General features: G+C 48.1%; 1 protein-coding gene across 3 annotated transcripts in view; it reads right to left on the bottom strand.

Moving 5' to 3' along the window:
- Positions 1 to 1,103: 1,103 nt before the first annotated feature.
- The window catches only part of Rxrg (retinoid X receptor gamma), a 42,545-nt gene continuing 20,645 nt past the window's right edge, over positions 1,104 to 23,003 (bottom strand). For all 3 annotated transcript variants that reach the window (XM_006983235.4, XM_076547934.1, XM_006983236.3), the window contains 8 exons: positions 17,702 to 17,846; positions 14,893 to 15,072; positions 11,345 to 11,505; positions 11,106 to 11,235; positions 9,426 to 9,558; positions 7,998 to 8,089; positions 6,634 to 6,739; positions 1,104 to 1,598 (listed from right to left, as the gene is read on the bottom strand). In XM_006983235.4, the coding sequence (XP_006983297.1) occupies positions 1,451 to 1,598; positions 6,634 to 6,739; positions 7,998 to 8,089; positions 9,426 to 9,558; positions 11,106 to 11,235; positions 11,345 to 11,505; positions 14,893 to 15,072; positions 17,702 to 17,846 (1,095 nt within the window). In that variant the 3' untranslated portion in view covers positions 1,104 to 1,450. The remainder of the gene's footprint in view (positions 1,599 to 6,633; positions 6,740 to 7,997; positions 8,090 to 9,425; positions 9,559 to 11,105; positions 11,236 to 11,344; positions 11,506 to 14,892; positions 15,073 to 17,701; positions 17,847 to 23,003) is intronic.

Raw genomic sequence — 23,003 nt, 5'->3', positions numbered from 1 at the left:
AAGTGAGCTACATTCATTTCCTGCTGTTGTGATAAAACGCTCTCTGAGAAGAGAAACTTGAAGGAGAAAGGTTTATTTGGCTACAATTTAGGTTGCAGTCAGTCCATCACTGTGGGGAAGTCACAACAGGAACTTGAAGCAGCCAGTCGCACGGCAGTCAAGAGCAGAGAGAATAAATGCATGCATGTTTACTATTCAGCTCACCTTCTCTACGCTTACACATTTCAGGACCCACAGTGGGTTGGGTCTTCCCACATCAGCACAATCAAGACAATCTCACCCACCAATGTGCCCACAGGTCAACCTGATCTAGACAATCCCTACTGAGACTCTGGTGACTCTGGATGGTGTCAAGTAGGCAACTCAAGTCAACTATCCCAACAGGGATGACAAGGAACAGGTTTAAGTGCATGGGCAGGTGACAACTTGTTCAGGAAGCCTCCAAAGACCTCTGCATCGCACAGAGGTTAAACAGTACTTGCTCAACATAGATGGGTGACATGTGCAATTCTTCCCTCTTACCTAACCCCAAGGGCAAATTCAAGATGGAGCCTTGCCTTTGGAGGCCTCAAGAATGGCATCCATCTCTGTGTTTAGATAGTCAAACCCCTCTCAAGAATTTCTTGCTGCCTGCTGTGTCCATGGGGGTCTGCGTTCCTGCTGCTTAGTGGGTAGCCAGCCCAGAAGGTCAGACCCCAGCCTCCTCCTGCATAGGCAGGCGCTCACTGAGTGAGTCTTTGTGTTCTCTCATTCAGCTTGGGGATAGACCCCTTTTTGCCCTCCCCCATCATAGGGGCCAGGAATCCCTAGCACTCCTCACCAGACGGTCCCCATTTCCTTTTCCATATCTGTGAATACAGGCTTGAGAAGGGTCAAAAGAGGAGGAGGAGGATGAAGAGGAGGAGGGAGAGGGAGAAGAGGAAAGGCCAGCTGTCTGTAAAAGATGGTTTCTCCTCCTTCCCAGCAGCAACGTCCCAGCCAGCTGTGCCTCCAGCCCAACTCAGCTCCTAACTCCAGCCCCAGACCACAGAGGCCAGTGCTAGCTTATGGCCTCCACATCCCAGAGAACTTCCTTGCCACACAACAACACACCACACAGTCCAAGCAGTGCCAATATCATATTTATTTTCTTTTCCATTTGTTTGCTTTCCATGGCAAGTGAAAAAATAATTTAAACCAATTGTATGTACAGAGGCTGGGTTACTCTTCCCAAGAACTTCCAGAAAGACCACAGCCCCCTAAATAGCAAAGAAGGGTCACCTTTAACATCCATACAAAACTCCACCTAGAAAAGTCTCATGTGTAGAAAGGTTGTCTTTATTACAAGCATCACATTTTGGGGACAGAAAAGGGAGGTCAGAATGGGAGGTAAGGGACAGTGTGCAGGGTAGGGCTCCACACACATCAGCCCAGAGGTCACCCTGGGTGGGGAAGCTGCAGCTCAGCAGGTTCAGGTGATCTGCAGTGGGGTCTCCAACATCTCCATGAGGAAGGTGTCAATGGGGGTGTCCCCAATGAGCTTGAAGAAGAAGAGGTGCTCCAGGCATTTCAAGCCAATGGAGCGCAGAGCTGGGAGGCGCAGCAGCAGCTTGGCAAACCTGCAGGGAAGCCAAGGGGCATTGTGACTAGGGAATGGCAAGAAGAGGTGCCTAGTGGTGGTGGTAGAGACTGTCTGACGGGTCTCCGCCAAGCTGCCATAGAAAAGCCTAGAAGCAGAGACGAAGGAGTTGGAGGATTGCAACCCAGGGGGCTTCTAAGAACTTCAGAAATCAGCTAGAGGGCTGGTTTGTGTCAAAAGCAGAACCGGGATCCCACAGCACGTTGGCAGCCTTGAGTTCCAGGACATGTTCCAGAATAGCCCTTAGCCCTGCACAGATCACAGAACTATATGGATGGCGTCGCCTACCTTGCCAGCCATTTCCCTGCATTCCTCAGGGTCCTCCAAGATTAGTGTGAGCCCTTGCAACAGCATGACACATGGGGTGTGCTGTTCCTGGGACAGCTGCCACCACTACACCAACACACGTGAGGACCTGCATGAGCACAGCCACGGCCCTGCTCTCAGGAGACCATGGCTCTCGCTTTTCCTCACAATCTAGCTGGTCACTTAGGCTGTGTGACCTCAGTCTGCTCCCCAAAACCAAGTTTTCGCTTTCAATTAACCAGTCGCTGCTAACGTATATGGCCAGCTTCCTCCTCTGAGCTTCTCGCTAGCTAGGTTGGGAGGAGGGAGGGAGAGAGAGTATTAGCCTCTGAGGAGCCAATCTGTTTGGGGAGAAACCATACACACACTCGCACACACTGGCCGGACATCCTCACGCACCCGAGATCCACATATGTGCTATCCCCACCCCCCTCACACATGTACACAACTCTCACATCCACCATCCCCTCCCGCCACTGGGGGTTGGAGCATCTCCCATAGGCTCGTGTATTTCACCTGCTGGTCCCCAGCTGGCAGCACTTGTCTGGAAAGTTGTGGAACTTTTAGGATGTGGAGCCTCACTAGATGAAATGAGTCATGGGGCGGGGGCGGGAGCGGGGAGGGGGGGACATGATAGGCTGGGTCCCATTTCAGATTTGCTCTCTGCTTCCTGAGCGTGGTGCAGTGTAACCAGCTGCCCCCCGGCTCCCGCCACCAGGCTTCTCTGCCACCCACCGTGTCTTCTCCACTGTGATAGATGGTATCTCTCAGGAACTGCAAGCCAAGGGAAATCCTTTCCCCCTAACTTGCTTTTCCCAGAGTATTTCATCACAGCAACAAGAAAGACACCCCCCCACACACACACACACATGGGCTTGCACGTACACCCTCACTTACACATGCACACTTACATGCATACACGTGCACGCACACATGATTGCATATGCACACTCAGGCTGCCATACATGCACAATCTCGTGTGTGTGTGTGTGTGTGTGTGTGTGTGTGTGTGTGTGTGTGTGTGTGTACAAACATCCTTACTCTCTCTCACACACACACTTTAACATTTGTCCATTCTTTCTATAATGGGGCTATTCACGGTGAGTCCAGAGAAAGGAGGAAGTGGCATGGGAAGAGTCTATGTGGCATCTGTGCAGTCCATTGGTCCCCTGATTTAAAACGTCCTTCAGTTTCCCTATGGGACTTGAGTTTTTCATTTCAAGGACAAGTTTTGAATTGGAATTTCCGTGTTCCTTGGAAGAGTGCACACTTCTAGATTCGTGTCACACGACATTTAAAAATACAGCTGAGAAAATAGTTCCATCGGTAAGCCATTCGCCATATAAGCTCGAGGACATGAGTTCGATACCCAGTACTCACATTTAAAAAAAGCCAAACATTGTGGTGTGAGTTTGTAATCACAGCTCTGAGGAGGAGGAGACAGGAGTGCCCCTCAGGCTCACTGGGCAGCTGGCCCCCCCGCATAATCAGTGAGGTTCAGACCCGTGAAAGGCCCTGTCTCAAAAAAAAAAAAAAATGGCCAGTACTTAGGGACTGACATCTGAGACTGACTTCTGGCCTCTATGCACATCTGGATACACAAATACACCTATATGGACATACACCCAAGTAAGACAAAAACAATCAGTGTAAGTATCAATATAAGAAAAACAAATTGGCGACATCTGAAAACACCAGGGAAAACAGGGATCACTCTTTGCTTCATGAAAAAAAATTCAAGACCTATGCCACTGTGGACACAGACTTTAGAGCTCCTGTGTCTCCTGCAGCAAAGGGACAGTGCATCGAGGGGGAGGCTGCCCTTCTACCCAGCTGTCCTGGCAAAGAGTTCCCTTTCAAATGCAAGGCTAGACTGAGATTAATCCTGGCACCCTGTAAGGCTGTCAGTGTTCTCTAGTGGCTACCTATGCTGTCGGGGCTGGGCCTGGGAACTAAGGCCGGGGCTAATGGAATGAACCCATGCATCAACAGACATTGTCACTGCGTTGCTGGCTCACGTGTCAGCAGCAAGGCAGCCATTGAAGGTGCTTGTTGTGTGTGCAAGATGAGTGTGAGTTCTGCACCCTGCTTCGATTTCCACTTCCAACTTTCTCACAGACCTTGGGCCTCATGACGGGCACTGCTTAATCCTATCCACAGGGTGGCAGCACTCCACCACTGTGACAAGTGCCCGGCTGGGAGGTGCCAACATGCAAGTCAGAGGTGACCAGCCTACCTGCCTAACAAGCCAAGTGACTCCCCTCATGCACTCCCCTCATGCACCTGCCGAGCCGCCTCCTGTGAGCTCAGACAGAGATCTCACCCCTTGTTCAAAGTATGCTGCACAAGCCAGGACACACAGGGGACACAGCCTCTACCCGCTTCATGAACTCCCAGTTGAGAGTTGGCTCCTCCTCCAGCTGCTAGAACAAGGGTTCTCACCCTGTGGGTCACGACCCCCCTCAGATCCACTATTTGCATTATGATTCATAACAGTAGTAAAATTACAGCTATGAAGCAGCAACAAAATAATTTTACGGTTGGGGGGGTCAGCACAACGTGGTGAGGACCTACATTAAAGGGCCACAGCATTAGGAAGGTTGAGAACCACTGGCCTAGAGGTAGCCAGGCCCTTGGCAGTCTCCTGCGGGGAAAACCAGCAGTTCTAAAATGTTAAAGTGATATTTAGAAACAACTTAGATGCCAGCCACAGAGCAATGACTAAGCACCTGAAAATATGGGCCCACGGCAATATGACAAAACTATGGGAAATGATTTTTTTTCCTTTCAATCGTCTGATAAAAAATCCCTAGAATGGCAGAAAGGAGGAACACAGTGCAACAAAAGACACAGCCCCACATCTGTAGATAGAGCCTATGTGTGCACACAGGGGACCACGTGGACACCGGAACAAAGCATACCCGAAACAGTTACAGTAAAAATTGGTCACCCGATTCTAACAACTATTTCTTCTAATAAAGCAGACGCTGCTGTTGTAATTGGGAGGAAAAGAGAGTCAAGTTATTCTGGGATATGCTTTTAGTCCTAATGATTAATAATAGGACCCAGAGTTAGTTCCGGAAAGAGGGCAGCGTTGAGGACAGCAGGTCTAATAGTATCTGGGGGCTGGAGACTTCGGTAGAAAACGTCCTGCTCAGAGCTTCCTGTTAATGAGGCTTGCCCAGGGCTCGTAGCTGTCAGAGACAGAGCCAGGTCCCTTTCAACCTCTCTAATGGCTGGTGAAGAACAGGCTACCAAGTGGCCACTGAGCTCCCCTGGCTCACACTTTCTTGATGTTCCACAGTTGGCTAGATCGCAGGACTAAGTTTTAGCCAATAGAAGTAAGACAGCAGAGGACTGTGTCTAGGATCTGTCTCATCCACACAGCTCCTCTCTCCTCTCTTCCTTCCCCGCTCCATCACCTAGATGGCTCTGGAATGGAGCCACAATGAGGAATAAGCTGGGGTCTTTGAGTGCTGGCAAGGAAGAGTTGCTTCTGTACAATGAGTGTCCACCTAGACTGAGGGGGGAGAAAGAACTTCCACTGGGCTGAGTTACTGACTTTGATGGGTCTGTTATCACTACTGAATTTCCAATAATACAGTAGCCTGATTATGAATTGACCTAAGGGCTGAAACCCGCCCATTTGATGTCTCTACAACCTCTGACAAAACAGTTTATTCTCTGCTGAACATCTGGTAAGATATCTGTGTATGATGCGGGATAAATGGAAATTTGACTTCACAGAGGAATAAGTCACTAGTGTGTGTTGCGGGGTATACAATGAATCCTAAAGACAAAACTAATGTGTCTTATGCAGTCTTCTGTTCCGTTTGTTTTTGAGATACGAGGATCACAGTTTCTCATTTTAGTTTGCAGAAAGGGGAAACTCGTTGCTTACATACTTTGGAGGGAACTTGTGAAACGGTTCGTTTAGACCAAATAATAATGTTATAGATGGTATGAAAAGGCCACACAGGTGGGTACCTGGGGACCAGCAGCTCTCAGAGCCTGTCCTTTGTACTGCATGAGAGTCCACGGGGCAGAGACTGTGAGAGAGATGCTGTCACTTCACAGAGACTGGGGTTCATATCTCACTTCCACCAGCGACCAGCTTCGCAAACTCGATTAAGTGACGTGTCCTTTCTGCGTCTGTTACTTGGTAGAATGGAGACCACACTCCTATAGCAATCCATTCATTTCCCTATTCATCCAACTTTTAAAAATACACTCACTGGTCCCCCTCCCCATCTGAGGAAGACCTGTCCCAACAGTCTGTGTGCATTCCTGAAACTGAAGATACGACCAAATCTATGCATAGAGAGATACAGAAAAATATGTATGCATGTGTACATATGTACACATGTACCAATGAAAAATTAAACCTATAAATTAGACACAGTAAGAGATGAACAGCAGTAACAAATCACAGCCATCATAACAATACATTGTAATAAAGACCACTGAAAGGTCATTAATTCACTTCTGGAACTTCCCATGTTCCATCTACAGCCATTGCTTTGCTCACTGATGCTCAGGGGGTGAAGGGTGATCTGGACAGACCTTACCCTCACCCGAGCCTTTCTCTCCCTGTGCTGAGGTAAGGACAGCAGGTCTGCAGAGTCCCTGGGGCACGGGCGGGCTCCTTCAACGGGATAAGAAGGAGTTGCACTGTTGTTCACACTGCCTTTCTCTCCTCACTCTCTCACCTGCCTGGTTGTTCCGGATACTTCTGCTTGGTGTAGGCCTCGAGCGTAGCATAAACCTTCTCTCGAAGAGTCTCTACCTCAGAGGGGTTGGACAAACCCTTGGCATCTGCAGAGGGCAACGGATTTAATTTCTGGTTAATGCCTCCCACAGGACACTCCTCCAGACAGCATCCCTGTCATACTGGCCACCTCCCCTAGCGTTAGGAGAGACACATGGAACTAACTCAGGCCCGGTGACAGCCGGGAAGTAAGCAGATCACCTGTGCCCTTTCTGTGAATAACCCCCTCACAAACTCTCCATTTTAAGGATTTTCAACTGTTAATGGTGAAATGGACCCTCTGCAGACTTATGGAGAGTTTAATTTCGTCCAAGCCTTTCTGGAAAAGTGCCATTCACACCCTTACCAGAAGCTTTCTCCATGTCGAGCATGGCTGAGTGATGACATGGGCATGAAAACTAAGCCTACCCATGGCCTGCATCAGAGCTACCCTCCCTAACCCTGGAGCTAAAGGGTGCACACATGTCACATGTCACATCACACCGCCCTGGAGGTGCACAGCAGCGTTTGATGAAGTTGGTCACTTCCTCCTCTTCAAGTACTTTGCACCTGGACCCCAAGATGCCACTCCCTTCCCGCTGACCACACAATAGGCTCCTTTGACAGTTCTGTCTTCCACCAGCTCGAGAGCGTCCCAGTCCCCAGCCCTCTTCTCGGCCATCTTTGCTTACAACTGATCTCTCATCAGGTTTGTGGCTTCCTCCCAATTCAGTGAGGGAGGCAGCTCTTGCCTTCGTCTTTATACATCTTTGGTCCTGGCTTCTCCTGCGAAGTCCCTTCTCTTGGATGTCTACTGTCCATCTCTAAGTTCATTGTCTAAAGACAACTCCTGGTTCCTACCCACTCACCCTTAGAACTTGCTTCCCCTGGAGTTTTACCCATGTCCGATGAATGGGAATTCCATTTCTGCAAGTGTTCTGGGGAATGAAACACCCCTGAGACATATTTGATGTCTGTCTTTCTTCCACACCCTACCTCTAATTCACCGGTAGATCCCAGCGACTTTACCTAGAGATGTACCCAGAATCTGACCACGTTTTACCTCCTCCTTCTCTGTCCCAGTGACCACTGTCACTTCTCACCTTGTCCAGCTGGAACCCCACACACGCACCTAATGAAACTCCACGCCCAGTTAAAATACTTTCAGGATGGCTCTGGAGAGCAAAGGTGATACAGAGAAGGCTCTATACTCTGATGGGTTCTGGGCTCCAGCTGCTCTGTTTCAGCTGAGCTGGGCGGTACGGGGTTCAGGCAACAACATCAGAGTTCTGAGGGTTAACCTTGGAAGAGGGGTGACCCCCATACCTGGGTTGAAAAGCACAATGGCTCGCAGGCACCCCAGCTCCGACTTGTCCATCTGCATGTCTTTCATCTTGGAAACCAGCTCTGTGAGGACTCTGTTCACAGGAAGCAAGGGCAGAGAAGGAGAGAAGAATGAGTTCCAGGCCAAGGATCAGCAAAATGAATCCCACCCCTACTTGCGATAGCCTACGCTGTTTCTGGACACTGCTGAAGGTATTAGGGTACAGGGATGAAGACGATGAAGCCCCTCATCCTAAGGGACGTACAGTGCGGATGAAGAAACTGATGTGGGAACCACCAGCTACATGGCAAAGTCCAGTGAATAACTGCCTCCCAAGCTCACAGGGAGGTAGGATGACCTCCCAGCAGGGAACAGAAAGGCATCTCAAAGGAGGTGGAAAGGAGAAATCAAGCAGGAAAAGCCAGCCCAGGGCACTGTGCATGTAGAAGAACCCACCGAAGGCAGGCCAGGTCAACCCCAGGTCAACGGGGAGGCATCTCCAGGAACTATGAGAGTGCTTGAGCACATCATGGAAAAGGACAGGGAAGAGGTAGACTCCTCTAAGGGGAACATGTATGTCTCCCAAAGAGAACACTTATGAGTTCCTGGAACTCAATAGAGCCTCTTCAGCTTTCTCTTCCTCTTTACCAGAAGACCACTCTTTTAACTCCAAGTCACCAATCTACATATTACTTTATTTATTGTTTACTTTATATTATACATACTTTATACTGTATTTATATTATTATTTACTTTATTTTTTAATGTACTTTAGTACATTTAAGGGAGAGAGTCTCTGTCATGATGTTACTTTCTGACTGAGCTCGTTTCTGCTGTAGCCTAGAGATCTGGGATCCAGAGAGAAAGAGTCCAGAAAAAAAAAAAAAGCTTTAACCCAACATACCAGGCCTCTTGAAGATGCATCTAGACCCCTTCTCCATCCCTGGTTCCTGGGATATGCTATTCTCCTTCCTCACCTATGGCTTCCTAGCTGACGTCAATGGTCCACCCAAGTTGAAGGCATGAGGGTAGGAGGCCCTTCCATCTGCCAGGCAATGATGCTGGCCTCTGACTGGCTCTATTTTATTGTAATCACCTTTGTCAAAACCCCTCTCTCAATCTCCAGATTTACATTTTCACCTACTCAATAGTCTGTGGAAACTGGGCTCACACCTATCATCCCAGCATTTGGGAGACTGAGGCAGGAGGATTATCATGAGCTTGAGCCTAGCCCAAGCTATAGAATGAGACACCGTCTCAGTACAAAAAAAAATGGTTTTGATATAGTCTTAGGCACCTCTACAAACTGCCTATTGTACATTAGCATTCTGCAGAGGGAGAGGAGGGAAGAGGAGAGAGAAAAATGTGTGTATACACAATGTGCATATATACGCCATGTGCAAATCCTGGAAGCGGAAAGTAATCACAACCTGTCAAAAATGGAGCCAACACCGGCACTGTGAGCACTGCTCCTGTGGACATGGAGGCCTGTGGCCAGCAGGATGCCATCTTGGACAGAAACCGAGCGGTGGGAGAAGGAGGCGATCAGCAATTCATTCCACCCTGCAAGCGGAGAGAGGAGACGTTGTGGGGAAAGCGACCACATTCCTACTTCCTCGGCACAGATTATTCTCTCTTGGAACGAGAGCAGAACTGAACATCCTGGGGGGGGGGGGGTAAGACATAGCCCAAGGTGACACGTGTCATTAGTGACAGAAGAAAGAGCAGGGCTAGAGTTTCCTGACCTTGTGGCTCGGCACAAACCCCTGCAGCTTCTTAGATACACACTATAGTGACAGCTTGAGAACAGGGACTCTTTCCGTCGCCTGTTGCCAGCAAATATGAATTAAAGCTTTCCCGGACAGTCGTCACTGTTGGCTGAATGACAGATACAGTGACTGTACCTCCTCGTCTCTGCCCCAGGACTTGACAACCTAAGTTGTATTTCTCTGGTGTCGCCTGTAGCAACGGCACAGTATGTAGCTCTCAGGGGACACTCGGTGACGGCTCAGTGTCTAACAGGGATGAGTGAGCGGACTGGTTCCCAACGCTTGGCCAGTCCTCGTGAAATCTCCCTGATGGCTCTGTGACAAAGAGGAGCTATGGCAGATGTCAACCGACTGCGATGTCTCAGATATGGGCAGCGAGATTTCAGCGTGAAGAATCTTAAAATGGAAGAAACCTTGAACACCAGGTAACACAGGCATAAGCAGAGATTACTAGCTTGCTCTCTCTCTCTCTCTCTCTCTCTCTCTTTCTCTCTCTCTCTCTCTCTCTCTCTCTCTCTCTGTGTGTGTGTGTGTGTGTGTGTGTGTGTGTGTGTGTGTGTGTGTGTGTGCGCGCAGGTGTGGAGGCCAGAGGAGGACACTTAGCGTTCCCATTCTATCCCTCTTTTCCCTTATTCTCAGGACACAGGGCCCCTCAGTGAACCTGCAGATTGCTATTTTTCAGCTAAGCGGACTGGACAGCAAGCTCCTGAAATCCTCCCCTCTCCATGCCACTCCTAACCCCTAGAGCTTGGGTGACATGCACACGCAACCTCATGCAGCTTTTCTGTTCACACATGTGTTGGGGATCCTGTCTCAGTTCCTTACGCTTGTCCAGCAAGCACCTTCCCCTACCACGCCATCTCCTCAGCCCCCCCAAATCTCTGCTTTTCTTATTTCACCTGTGAAGTAGGAAAAGTTTCATTTGCTAGTCTTATAGTTGTAAGATACTGCTTCAAATTATCCTCAATAAAGGTATTTGTGAGTCTCTGGAGTTAAATGTAAATTATAAAACTACAGAAACATTGTTTGCATGGGAGGGAAAGCCCTACTCCTCCATGAATGGGATTTCAGTTGGGAATGAAAATCCTACAGGAGGACCATTTAAATTTACAAGTCTGTACAGGGCATAGAATGAAGGCCAGGCATGGTGACACACACACCTTGAATCTCAGCACTTGGGAGCCAGAGGTAGGCGGATCTCTGTGAGTCCAGCCTGGTCTACACAGTGAGTTCAAGGAAAACATAGCAATTGTAAGTTGCTCCTTTTTGGGTCCCATGGGTCATTTCAAAATAGTAGCCCAGAGTGATTGTCTCAGGACAAGAGGAACCCCGATGTCTTACCTGCCCGGAGCAGAATGACCTGGTCCTCTAAACTGAGGTCTGAGAAGTGGGGGATGCGTTTGGCCCACTCAACAAGGGTGAAAAGTTGCTTGTCGGCAGCATGGCATATATTGGTAACGGGGTCATTTGTCTGAAAAGGGAACAATTTTCTATGAGGTCCTGGAACTCTAAATACCCCTCTATGACCTCCAGCCCCAGCCAGGAAAATGGAAGCCGGGTGGAGAGCTAAGGCAGCGTACCGAGTTCTCCATGTTCATGTCACCGTAGGATTCTGTCTTTGGTTCCACAGCAAGTTCGGCTTCTAGAATCCTCTCCACGGGCATATCTTCGTGGCCACTGCTGGCACACTCTGCCTCACTCTCGGCTCGCTCCCGGCTCCTCTGCCTTTCTTCTTGCACAGCTGGCATGTGGCAAGACCAACAGAAGTTACCCAGTGCCGAGGTCCAGTGTGGGACAGTTACCTACCTCAAGTTTCTCCTGTATACAACCAGGGTCATCATGGTATTGAACCGGGGACATTGGAATGCTGACAGATGGAACCAATTCAGCAAAGCTGTTCCCTTGTCAGGGCAAAGATAGGTCTTTAGTGGTATTGTTCCCAAAGCACTGCAAAGACCCTCTCAATCTTGCTGTTTTTAGCTCCACTAAGCTCCGGTTCCACCCTTCTTTGAAGGAGCCACCATCTCCCTGCTATCCCCACTGTGTCCATCGCCCTTCCTATTCTGCTGCCTCTGGTAAGCTGTGAGCACGCAACGGTTAAGGAGCGAGGCCATTACTGCAAAAACTCCCCTTGTCAGATCCTATGCATCAGCCCTGGCATTCACGTCCCATTAGGTAGGCCCCCTGTGCACCAGCTTGAACACAACATCACCTGATCCGACTTGTCAGGGAAGATCTTCGGGGAGCCAGCTGTGGGGATTTAGTAAGTGAAGGGGTGGAGGGATGTCACCTAGAAGACATTTCAGAATGTGCACTGATTTCATGGGTGGAGGAGGGCACATAGGCAAAGGTGTAGGCTGGAGTGGCTTCTGCATTTCCCAAACTTGGGGTTTTCATCAAAGTTCACTCTAGCTCTCAGAACCCTTGGTCCACACATCGGGATGCAAGGCGGACCCCACACCTTACACGGCCCTCTCAAGGTGAAGAGTTTCTGTTGGGTTCCTTTCTATTGCAAGGCTGCTGTTTCCAGTTTGGTCCCAGCAGCAATGAGCAGAATTCAACATTGGAACATAGTTTGCATCCCCCCAAAGGAGCAAATTCTAATCTAACTTGGTTGAACACCTTCACAAGAGCCTCCCGGTCTCTCCCTCACTGCTCCCAGCTTGTAGGCCATGGAGCCCTTATCCTCTGAGGATATAACCAGCCATGGAGGCTGTCTGAAGGGCTGGAGCTGGGATGCTGCACACTGAGTCTCTCTTGTGAATGATGAGACTGATTTCTCAAGACCAGAGAAGAGGCCTAAGAACACCATGAATAATCCCTACCAGGGAGCCGTGTTATGTGGCCCAGAGAATTGGAGAGAGTATAGAAAGGAAGGAGAAAAGGGAGAAAAGGAAGAGATAAGAAAACAAGGAAGTGGGAAGAGGCAATTGACACAGAACAGAGAGGAGGAAAGGCGAGAGAAGAGCAAACACACAGCCAAAGTGTATCCCTGCCACGTGCATGAAGATGCTCTCAGATCTATCACTCAGCCTCCTCCCAAGCCTTGGTTTCCCCGTCCCTGGGGGCTGAAATTGCAGTGAATGACTGAGATGGATTTGTGGGGATTATCAAAACAACAGTAAAAGTTTCCATAGAGTATTTATTTTCCCTTTTCCTTTGTCTTCCTGCCCCGTGGGCTTGTGTCTCTCCCCCATTTCTCCTACCTGATCCCTTCCTCTCTCTGTTCCCTTCTCTCTCTTTCCCTCTCTCTGTTTCCCTCATTCTCTCATTCTTTTTCAGTTCACTCTGTCAGTCTTTTTGCTCAGTGACAACCGTGGGAACTACAGTGCATGGTTTTCTCTCAGCTGAATGCTCTTGCGCTTATCTTTAGGAAATTAATACATTTCTGTTTGTCCTGATTTTTAAAAACAGAGGCAAACTGAGTCAAGTTCTTTCTCTGATCATCAATCATCTCTTCTAACAGACTTGTAACACTTGAGGAAAATAACCCTGGAGCTTCAAAGGAAGCCTTGGCTTCAGGAAGCTAGGTTCAATTCCAATTTGCCACTAACTGAGTAAGAATTGGCTACTCTCTCTGCTATTAGTACTGTAAACCTCAATGCTGTAGTTGAAGCAACATATTGCTATTGGAAGCTAATCTACACGACAGATAGCCTCAGCTCCCGCTACAACATACATCCCGATGTATCCAGGACACTAGCTGATCTAAAACAGTCCCAGACTCCAGCTTTTCAGGCTTCATCCGTCCACGTGGTAAATAGTTACTGCTTATTTTCAGGTTCTCCGGCAGCCAGTATTAATGGAGCACTTTCCAAGTCAGAAGCTATGTTTTATACTCAATACTTTACATAGATTATGATATCTCATTTAACCCCTTCCAATAACTCTCTGGGTTCCTAGGAACCGCAGAGAAACTAGGTAACTTGTCTGAAGTCAAAAGCTGGGAAGTGGTGGCGCCAGCGTAGGGACCCGGGCTAGCTGCCTCCAGAGCCCACCTACAGACCTTCCACACTGCCTCCAGGGCACTAAGACAGGCTGAGCTGAAGGGTGTGTATACCATATACAGCCTAGAAGCCATAGCAAGGATTTTATTCCTTTCTCTTAGTGAGATCTGGATGTGGGGGTGGGGAATGGCTTGACTTGGCCATCTTGTTCACACTGGTGTCTCCCCTAAGGAAGCAGGGAGGCAGCTTGGGATGCCATTTGGCTCTCAGGGTCGTTTCCTCTTCTGTGAGCTGATGCCTGTTGATTGGACGATTCTGAAACGTACCCTTATCCTATCATTCCCTCTAAGCATGGGCTCAAGGACCTGTTCCTTCATTGGTCCTTTCTGGCAGACTTCCTCAATTCCACAACAAGAGGTGTTGAAGGAACCCACCCAGTGAGTTGTTCTACCTCTAAGGGAAGGACATCCTTCTTGCACAGCCGTTAAGATTCCCCAGGAACACCAGGCACCTGCACAAAGCCCTCTAGTTAATTAACCGCCTACTTCAATTTATTTGTGTTACTTAGCAGGATGGACTTTCGATCTTTTAAAGCAAGAACACCAACAAGGAAAAAGCACTTTCAGATTTGTTACTCTCCGACACAAGGATAGCCCACTCACTCACACTATAAATTAAAAGACGGGACCACCGAAATGCCCGGTGACACTCTCCGGGACTGAGAAGGCCAGTCGGCCAGACCTGTAAACGCCAATAATCCACAAAGACGGAGGACTATGCCAACATGACAGGATTTATAGCGGGCCACGGTTATTAATCCTAGAGGGCCTCAACCCACCCGCAGCTTCCCCTCCAGTGAGACTAAGACTGCAGCATGAAACCGGCTCCCCCTTGAAGGTCAGTCAGATGCTCCCTTGGGGCCACAGAGAACAAGGCCTCTTGCACCTCTGAGACCCACCTGTCCTGGGGCTCCCAGAGAAGAGAGATGACAGAGGGAGAGATGAGCTCTGGAGGTAAGCCTTGAGAAGTTGTGGCACCTAGGCTCCTCTCAAGGGCCACATCAAACCTCCCCCTCCCACGGTGTCCAGGGCAGCCGGCTCTCGCGCATGCGTCTGTCTTCAGAGCCCCCTCGGCATGCGACCTGCTCTCCTTGGGTAGAGGGGAGCGGCGGGGCACCTCACCTTCCCTCTTCATGCCCATGACCAGGCACTTCTGGTAGCGGCAGTACTGGCAGCGGTTGCGCTGGCGCTTGTCGATGAGGCAGTCTTTGTTATCGCGACAGGTGTAGATGAGGTCTTTCCTTATGGTTCTTTTGAAGAAGCCTTTGCAGCCCTCACAGCTGTACACACCGTAATGCTTTCCTGGGGACAAGAGAACACTCCGTAGACTGTTCTTGTATCTGTTCAGGTTTCCCACCACAAAGAAGACCATGACTAACTGCCCCCCCCCCACCTCAAGGAAACATCTATAGCTCCTAAGCACAAATAAGGACTCCCAAAGAATGCAAGCTGTACCACAGGATCCAAAGGAAGCATAAAAAACCCCTTTTGTGTGTGTGTCTTCCCTCTGTATCTCCAACTCCAGACAGCAGCCTTAAAAAATTCCTGACCTCAGATTTTATTGACATTTATTTATTTATTTATTTATTTATTTATTTATTTATTTGGTTTTTCGAGACAGGGTTTCTCTGTGTAGCTTTGCGCCTTTCCTGGAACTCACTTGGTAGCCCAGGCTGGCCTCGAACTCACAGAGATCCGCCTGCCTCTGCCTCCCAAGTGCTGGGATTAAAGGCGTGTGCCACCACCGCCCGGCTTTTTTTTTTTTTTTTTTTTGATATTTATTTTATCGGAGCAACTCTTGGATTTGGATAAGGAAACGCCCCACCTCATCTCAATATTTTAGTGTACATAACAAATAAAAAGATGTCTAATTGCTATGTGTTATTCAGCAGGAGAAGAACCTTGGTTTATTTAACAGTTCTCAAAACTGAAGCCCAGGGTCTCAGGAAAACTTAAAAAACTTAAAGTCTTGTACCATAAACTATGAACAATCCCGAGCTACTGCCTGTTATTGCAAAAAAAAAAAAAAATGTTATAAGATCTTTACAGCATAACGTTATACTCAATCTTGAGCAGGGCATACAGTTCTGATAGGCAGTAATTTTGCTTCATCTAGAATAATTGGTTGTATGCTTCACTATCTCTGGGACCTATAGTTATCCCTGGCAAGAATGGCTAATTTGTGCCTGCCACACCTGTCTCTATACAGGTACCGTAAGTCAGTCACAGCGCTTGCTCTAAGGCAGTGATTCTCAGCCCGCGGGTCACGACCCCTTTGGAGGCCACAGGACTCTTTTATCGAGGCTATCGAATATCCTGCATATCAGATATTTACATTATAATTCACAACAGCACAATTACAGTTATGAAGTAGCCATGAAATCATTTTATGGTTGGGGGGTCATCACAACATGAGGGTCACATTAAAGGGTCACAGCATTAGGAAGGTTGAGAACCACTGCCCTAAGGGAAGTCTCTATGCTGTACACTAGGCAGCTATGGTCACGTGGCTGGAGTCGCAGAACTTAAAAATGTAACGAAGCAGATTGTTTAAAACACTTTTAGGTCTGATTCTAGAATGCAAAAATGTGGTTCCTTGTTGCCACAGACCCAATTATCTAATTCTGTTTTATTTCTGTTGATGCAAAGTCCCTGAGAACTCACAAATGTAACTTCACGCACCCCAGAGCTTATCTACCTGTCAGTGGAGACCACCCTTTGAAGTGGTGGCTAGAGACAGCCTGCCTGAGAGTTGTGCCAAATTAGCTGGCTACACTCATTTTTGGAATTTACAGTAATGATAAATATGGCCTTCATCTTGGCCCCAGGTAACTTAGTACTTTCAGCTCTGAAATATTTAACTTTGAGAAGCAGGACCCTAATTTGACCATAGTGTGGTAGTCATCCCATGGCTTTACTATATATACAGGAAGGGACCAACCACCTTCCATTAAAAATAACCAAAACAAAGAACAAGCTTTGTCAGGCTGTGACTGACATTCTGTCATGGCAGCAGCCATGTCTTCGTGATTTGAAAACGAGTCATAAAAGCAAGTAACTGTTGGCCGCAAAGTAAAGAAGGCTGAGGCCCCTGTAGCCTTGATGAAAGGAAGGAGAAACGTTCAGTCAGCCTTCGTGGTCCGCTATAGAAAGAACATGCTGTTTCTCATTGTTTTAATTAATGGGGACACGGGTTCTCACTATGTAACCCAGGCTCACTTCAAACTCACGATCCCCCTGACTCAACATTGAGTGCTGCTATTACAAGCAGACACCTAGTAAACTTGCCATTCACCTTCTCAGACTCAAATGTGTTAAAAACTGATGGAGGGAGAAGTCGGAGCAGAAAGAATGGAGAGGAAGAAAAAGAAGCAATTTTGGTAAACTGGAAGAGGATAAGCCAATGGAAACACACTTATGCCCATAAAAGCATGCTTAAAAAAAATCTAGCATGTTGTGAAAGGATAAAACAGAATATGCTCAAGTATTAAAGAGCTTCTCTTTCATAGGGATACTACAGGAAAAAAATTTATTCTCTCTTTGTACTTTTTATGGTTCTTACAATTTTTTTTGATTGTATAATTATGTATTTGGGACACTTTATGATCACAAGAAATAATTTTTTAAAAATTAAAGAAAATCTAGCATGGGACATTGGATCGTCACTTAAGGCCTCAATCCCAGACATGTTTGCAACTGTGTTGCTCCAGAGAGGAGTTGCCGAAACATTTCCACTGAAGCTGATCCTTCACATAGAAAATGTATTTTAGAATCGTCAAGACTGCAAGCTTTGAACCCCATGAGCAAAATCTATAGGCGAGGCCTCCAGCTGGACCACTATCAAGGGTCTTTTCATTTCACTGGGTGCAGTATACACATGGAGCAGAGGGACTCCTTCTCTGGAACTCTGTCTCGTGGGACCCATCCATACCTGAGGATCTGTCCCCACAGATGGCACAGATGTGTTTCACCAGGGAACCGGGACTGGTGGATGGGTAGTTCATGTTTCCAATCCCAGGCAGACCTGGTAAGGGCTTGATGTCCTCAGAGCTGCTGACACTGTTGACCACATTTAGCTGCAAGAGATGCAAACAAAAACAAAGGCAGGGTAAGCCCAGCCTCAAGACCGTGCACTTGAGATTAGCTCCATGTCAAGAATTAACTTCCAAGGACAGAGTTTCCCAACTGCTCCTCTGTGACCTGAATGCAAAGCCATGGGACAAGTGCACAAGACGGAAGCTAAAACACAAGCGGAGCACCACAGCCCACCTCTGTGGAGCTGTTTGTGTTCCTTCCTCTTACTCGTATGTTTTGCTTGAGCTAAACTGTACTGCACACATACAATGACGACGTCAGAGGTGCAATTGTAAATCTTTTATCGACTACTGACAGCAGATTCAGCAGTGCACCTGGAGGAGCTATAGCCCTAGGGCAAGACATGCAGACTCTAAAAGCCAGCCCCCTACCCCCAAATGCAAATCCATCCAAGTCAATCGCTGGACATTCCCCAGGGTTCTGAGACACAAAGGCAAATAAAAGTGTATATTTAGGGGTTCGTGAAAAAATGGAAGAGGAGGGCTGGTGTGCGGCTCCTCTCTAGGAGCTCACTGAAGATGCTAGCCCCAATGCTTTGTCTCTGCAGTGCCTAGTAAGCCCCTCCTCCCCCACCCCCACAGCATGGAGCTGGTATATATGGATGTCTGAATAAGTCAGCTTGACTTCCCTGGTCCCCATCCCTTGTCAAAGGTGAACGTTTCCTCCCCACTTATCCTGATGCCCTTAAGGTGTCCAAGTAGTTGAAGCTCAATGTTTGAGGTCACCAGAGAAAACAAGTTGAATAAATCTGAGGCAGTCATCCAGTCAGGTGTATGCAGCAGCATTCTCAGCTGGGCAAAGGGAGACACAAAACCTAGAAGGTCTGTCTCTTGGTCCTCAAAAATGTTTGGTGTCCTTGAGGAGTCAGAATATACACAAAAACCCGTATAAAAGGGACTGGAGAGATAGCTCCGTCAGTGAAGGACTTCCTGTGCAAATGTGAGGCCTGAGGAAAAGCTATAGAATCTTCTTCTTTTTTTAAGCCAAAATGTAGTGGCATGTGCCCAGAATCCCAGTGCTTGGGAAGTGGAGACAAGTGGATCCCTGAGACTCTCTAGATGGCCAGTCTAGACAAATCAATAGGTTCCAGGCCAGTGAACGACCAGCCTCAAAAAAAGGGAAGGAGGAGGAGGGGGAGGAGCGGGAGGAGGGAGGAAGAAGAACACAAGGACAGACAGACATGTGAATGGCACTTAAAGAACCGAAGTTGTCCCCTGACCTCCGTAGGCAAGCTCACATGCATGTGTGTCTTCAAACACACACATACACATGCGAACACACACACACACACACACACACACACACACAATGCACAAGCAACTTGAAAGAAAGGGAGGTGGTATGAGGCTGTACCTGTGTTTCTGCTGGAACCATCAAGAAAATATCTGAGGGTTGACACTGACTTCCTGTGACCCTCATGAACTTTTAATTATGTTGTCTAACCATGTAGCTCTAAGTCCACACTGAAGCAGAGGTAGGATTTCTCTCCTATTCTGGGACTTTGGTGTAGGAAGAGAGACCAATAAAATGTAGCCTGTAATAGCATCAAGTAAGGTTCCTCTTACAATCACTAGCCTTTCAATTCGCTAAGCAAATATTTATTGAGCATGGGAGACAGACAGAGGCTCTGGGTTAAAGGCTGTGAATATTTCATTAATTTGTATAAAGGATGAAAATGTGTGATGGAAGAAAGAATTCCTTTCCACTTTTTATGTGAGGTTAAGCCAGGCTCTCTGGAGCCCACGCCCAATATCTCATCCTGCTTCTGCAGAGTATAGACAAGGTCTACACCTGGGAACTTCAAGAGAAAATGATGCCCACAGCCGGTGTCTGGAGGCTCTCACGTGGCGGGTCTAAGGACTGATCTTGTAGTAGGACTCCTGTCACATCACTGATGACGCTGATATACCTTTACAGGTAAGAATCACTGGCATAGGGCAGTGGTGGCACCCGCCTTTAATCCCAGCACTTGAGAGGCAGAGGCAGGCGGATCTCTGTGAGTTTGAGGCCAGCCTGGTCTACAGAAAAAGTTCTGGGACAGCCAGGGCTACACAGAGAAATTCTGCCTCTAAAAAAAAAAAAGAAGAAGAAGAAGAAGAAGGTGCAGGACTGGAGAGATGTCTCAGTTGTTATGAGCACTGGCTGCTCTTCCAGAGGACCCGGGTTCAATTCCTATCACCCAAATGGCAGCTCACAATTGTCTGCAGCTCCAGTTCCAGGGGATCCGACACCCTCATACAAACACATATGCAGACAAAACACCTGTCGAGGATTGCTGCAGCACAGGTGTGTGGGTTCATGCCGATCCATGGAAAGAAGACTCAGAAGCACCTTAAGAATGAATCTAGCCTTTCATGGCTGCAGGGTGTCCAGCCTCTAAGGACTGAAGCACTTTCCCTTTGCCCAGGGCATTTTTATTTTCTCCCTATTTACAGTTTAGCCAGTTAATTTCCATATCTTCAAAGCAACCTGAAAGGAGCTTCCCAAAGATGAAATGCCAAGTGCAAATTCCTCAATTTCCCAGGTACCACGGTTTTCCTGGTTTCCAGAACCAAGCTTTGCATAAGCCTTTGATCCTTGGGAGACTCTCAGACAAGATTCACAAGATTCACATAAGAGAAACAAAGGGTATTGGTTAAACAAAGGATGGATTAGGGCTAGGTGCTACTCTCTGGAGCCAGACCAGGAGAAGCTCAGCAAGATTGCAGCCACAAACATCAATGCACACAAAATAAAAATAAATAAAATTAAAAAAAAAGAATCACTGGCATGGTAAGAATCATGACAGCTTTTCCTAACTGCTTCAAGAGCGTATCAATCAACACTTGGATGCATAAAATGGAAGCTATTACACCAGATGAGCCCAAAGAGTGAGCCTTATAGCTGATCACAGCTCTGTCTTCAAATCCTCAGGCGGACAAGAAAGATCCTAGGAGTAAGGATCATCCTCTCAAGAAAATACCACCATCCCTCTGCCTCCCACCTCATCCCCTAACTCTGCAGCTGCATCCTGCAGTCATCACAGAAGAGTAATCAATGCACATGACCATCTCTGGGAAGCTAGATCAATGCTAACTACTACTGAAAGTCCTCACAACAACCCAAAGAAGTCTTCCTATTTTCATTCCGTGTAGGGATGAGAAGGTATACATATGTGAACTCTTCAGATGTGTACACCTGTGTGTGTGTGTGTGTGTGTGTGTGTGTGTGTGTGTGTGTGTGTGTGTGTGTGTAAAGGCCAGAGAAAGATGCCAAGCATCCTGTCCTATTATTCACCTTTATTCTCTTGAGACAGGGTCTCTTGCTCAGCCTGGAGCTTGGCTGGTGGCAAGTAAGCCCCAGCAATCTTCCTTTCTCCATCCCACACAAGGCTGGGATTGCAGGCCCACGGGCAACCATACCTAGTTTTCATGTGGGTCCTGGAGATTTGAACTCAGATCCTCATGCTTGTCCATCCTGTGCCCTTACCCACTGAGCCACCTCCATAGCCCCCTATTTCTCATAGGAAGACAACAGCCTTGCTGTGGGTTTTCCTTTTGTTCAGAGGTTCTGCAAGCAAAAAGATGCAGTCACTGCCTCTAGGAATTGCCGAGTGAAACTGGGTGAGATAGGACAGGAAGGAAAGATTACACTTTGTGAGATCAGGGAAGACTTCCTGGAGGTGGCAGCACTTGGGGATAAAAACCTGCCCCCAAATTGGTAGAAGGTAGGTGGGCCGATGATGGGCAAAGACTTTGAGTGAAGGCCTGAAGGGAAACCCAAGAACCTGTGGGGTAACTGTGCCCATGGGGTAGACGTGGATGGTAGATAAGATTGAGAGGTGGGCAGAGGCTTGGAGACTCGATGATCCAGCTAGGAGGATGGCAAATAGGGGCCGCTAGAAATTTTGTGCAGAGGAAGTATGGCTTTCAAACTCAGCCTCAGTGAAGCATGGGGTGCAGCAGACCGAGGAAGGATGGGAAAAGACACACTTAGTACCTCACTAGGTCTAATACCTGGAGCTCGGTGCCTGGGCTCCTGGGTCCCAGGTCATCCTTCTTCACTACTGTGTACTTGGCTGGGGCTGGCAGGAGACACCGAGTCCTCACCTGCTCTTGCTGTTTCCTGCCCCACCCTCCTGGACCGGGATCCCAGGAAGGAGCGGAGCCGGTCTACACATTCCCTCCCCATTCCGATTCGGCAGCCCCTCTCTCTCCTACATCGCTTCTTCGTGAACCAACGGCGGTAGGACCAAGCGGTCAGGACAGGTGAGTTGACGTTCTCGCCTCCATCCACCCCTCTGACTGACCGGCTTGGGGTTTGTGTGGGTTGAGACAACGGTGCAGGGAATGGAAGGCAGCTGTTGTCAATACAGACCTATTAGCTGCCTGGCCCCCAAGTCCCTGAACCTTTGCTGTCTCATTCCATTAGAGGCAGCTCTGCTGAAGGAGGCACTTTAGAGCTGAAATTCAGCAGGGGGTCTGACCAGCCACTGCACGCAGGCTGGCTGTGTCCTCAGAATGGGACAGGCGCATACTGGCTCATCTTCTCCTTGCAGATTCGGCGAGTGGTCGATGCCTCCTGGATACATCTGGAGCCATTTCTGAGCCGCCTTCAGCCTCAGTTATTCCACCCAGGCCAGGCTCAGGGTTTGGTTCCTATTCCGGGGTGCAGACCCCACCTCTAATCCTGTAATGGGTCTGGCCCACCACCTGGATCCTGGTCTGCCCTTACTCTTCCTCACTATGGATTGACCAGGTCCTTTCACTCAGAAGAATTTGTTTTCCTCATCTCTGGACTAGATCAGTGCTTTTCAAATGGTGTGTGTGTGTGTGTGTGTGTGTGTGTGTGTGTGTGTGTGTCCTAGGTATGAAAAAAATTGAGGCTACTTATCTTCTGAACATGCTTTAACCAAAACTGATTTGTTTCTTGAGACAGAGTCTCACTCTGGATCGCAGGCTAGCTCTGAAATAATCCTCCTGCCTCTGCCTCCCAAGCACTGGTATTACAGGTGAGCACCACCATGCACAGCTAACCAGTCTTCTTTTAATTGATATGTGTATTAAACTTCCAAATACAATTTTGTTTGGAGACTTTATAGTTTGGTTTCTCTTTATCATCAGATTGGATAATCTTTAGACCTATTCCAACTATAATAT

This window comes from Peromyscus maniculatus, chromosome 11 (assembly GCF_049852395.1).
Source record: "Peromyscus maniculatus bairdii isolate BWxNUB_F1_BW_parent chromosome 11, HU_Pman_BW_mat_3.1, whole genome shotgun sequence".
NCBI classification, from domain to species: Eukaryota; Metazoa; Chordata; class Mammalia; order Rodentia; family Cricetidae; genus Peromyscus; species Peromyscus maniculatus.
Note: the sequence above shows the minus strand (reverse complement) of the source record. Positions and strands in the feature narration are given on the sequence as shown.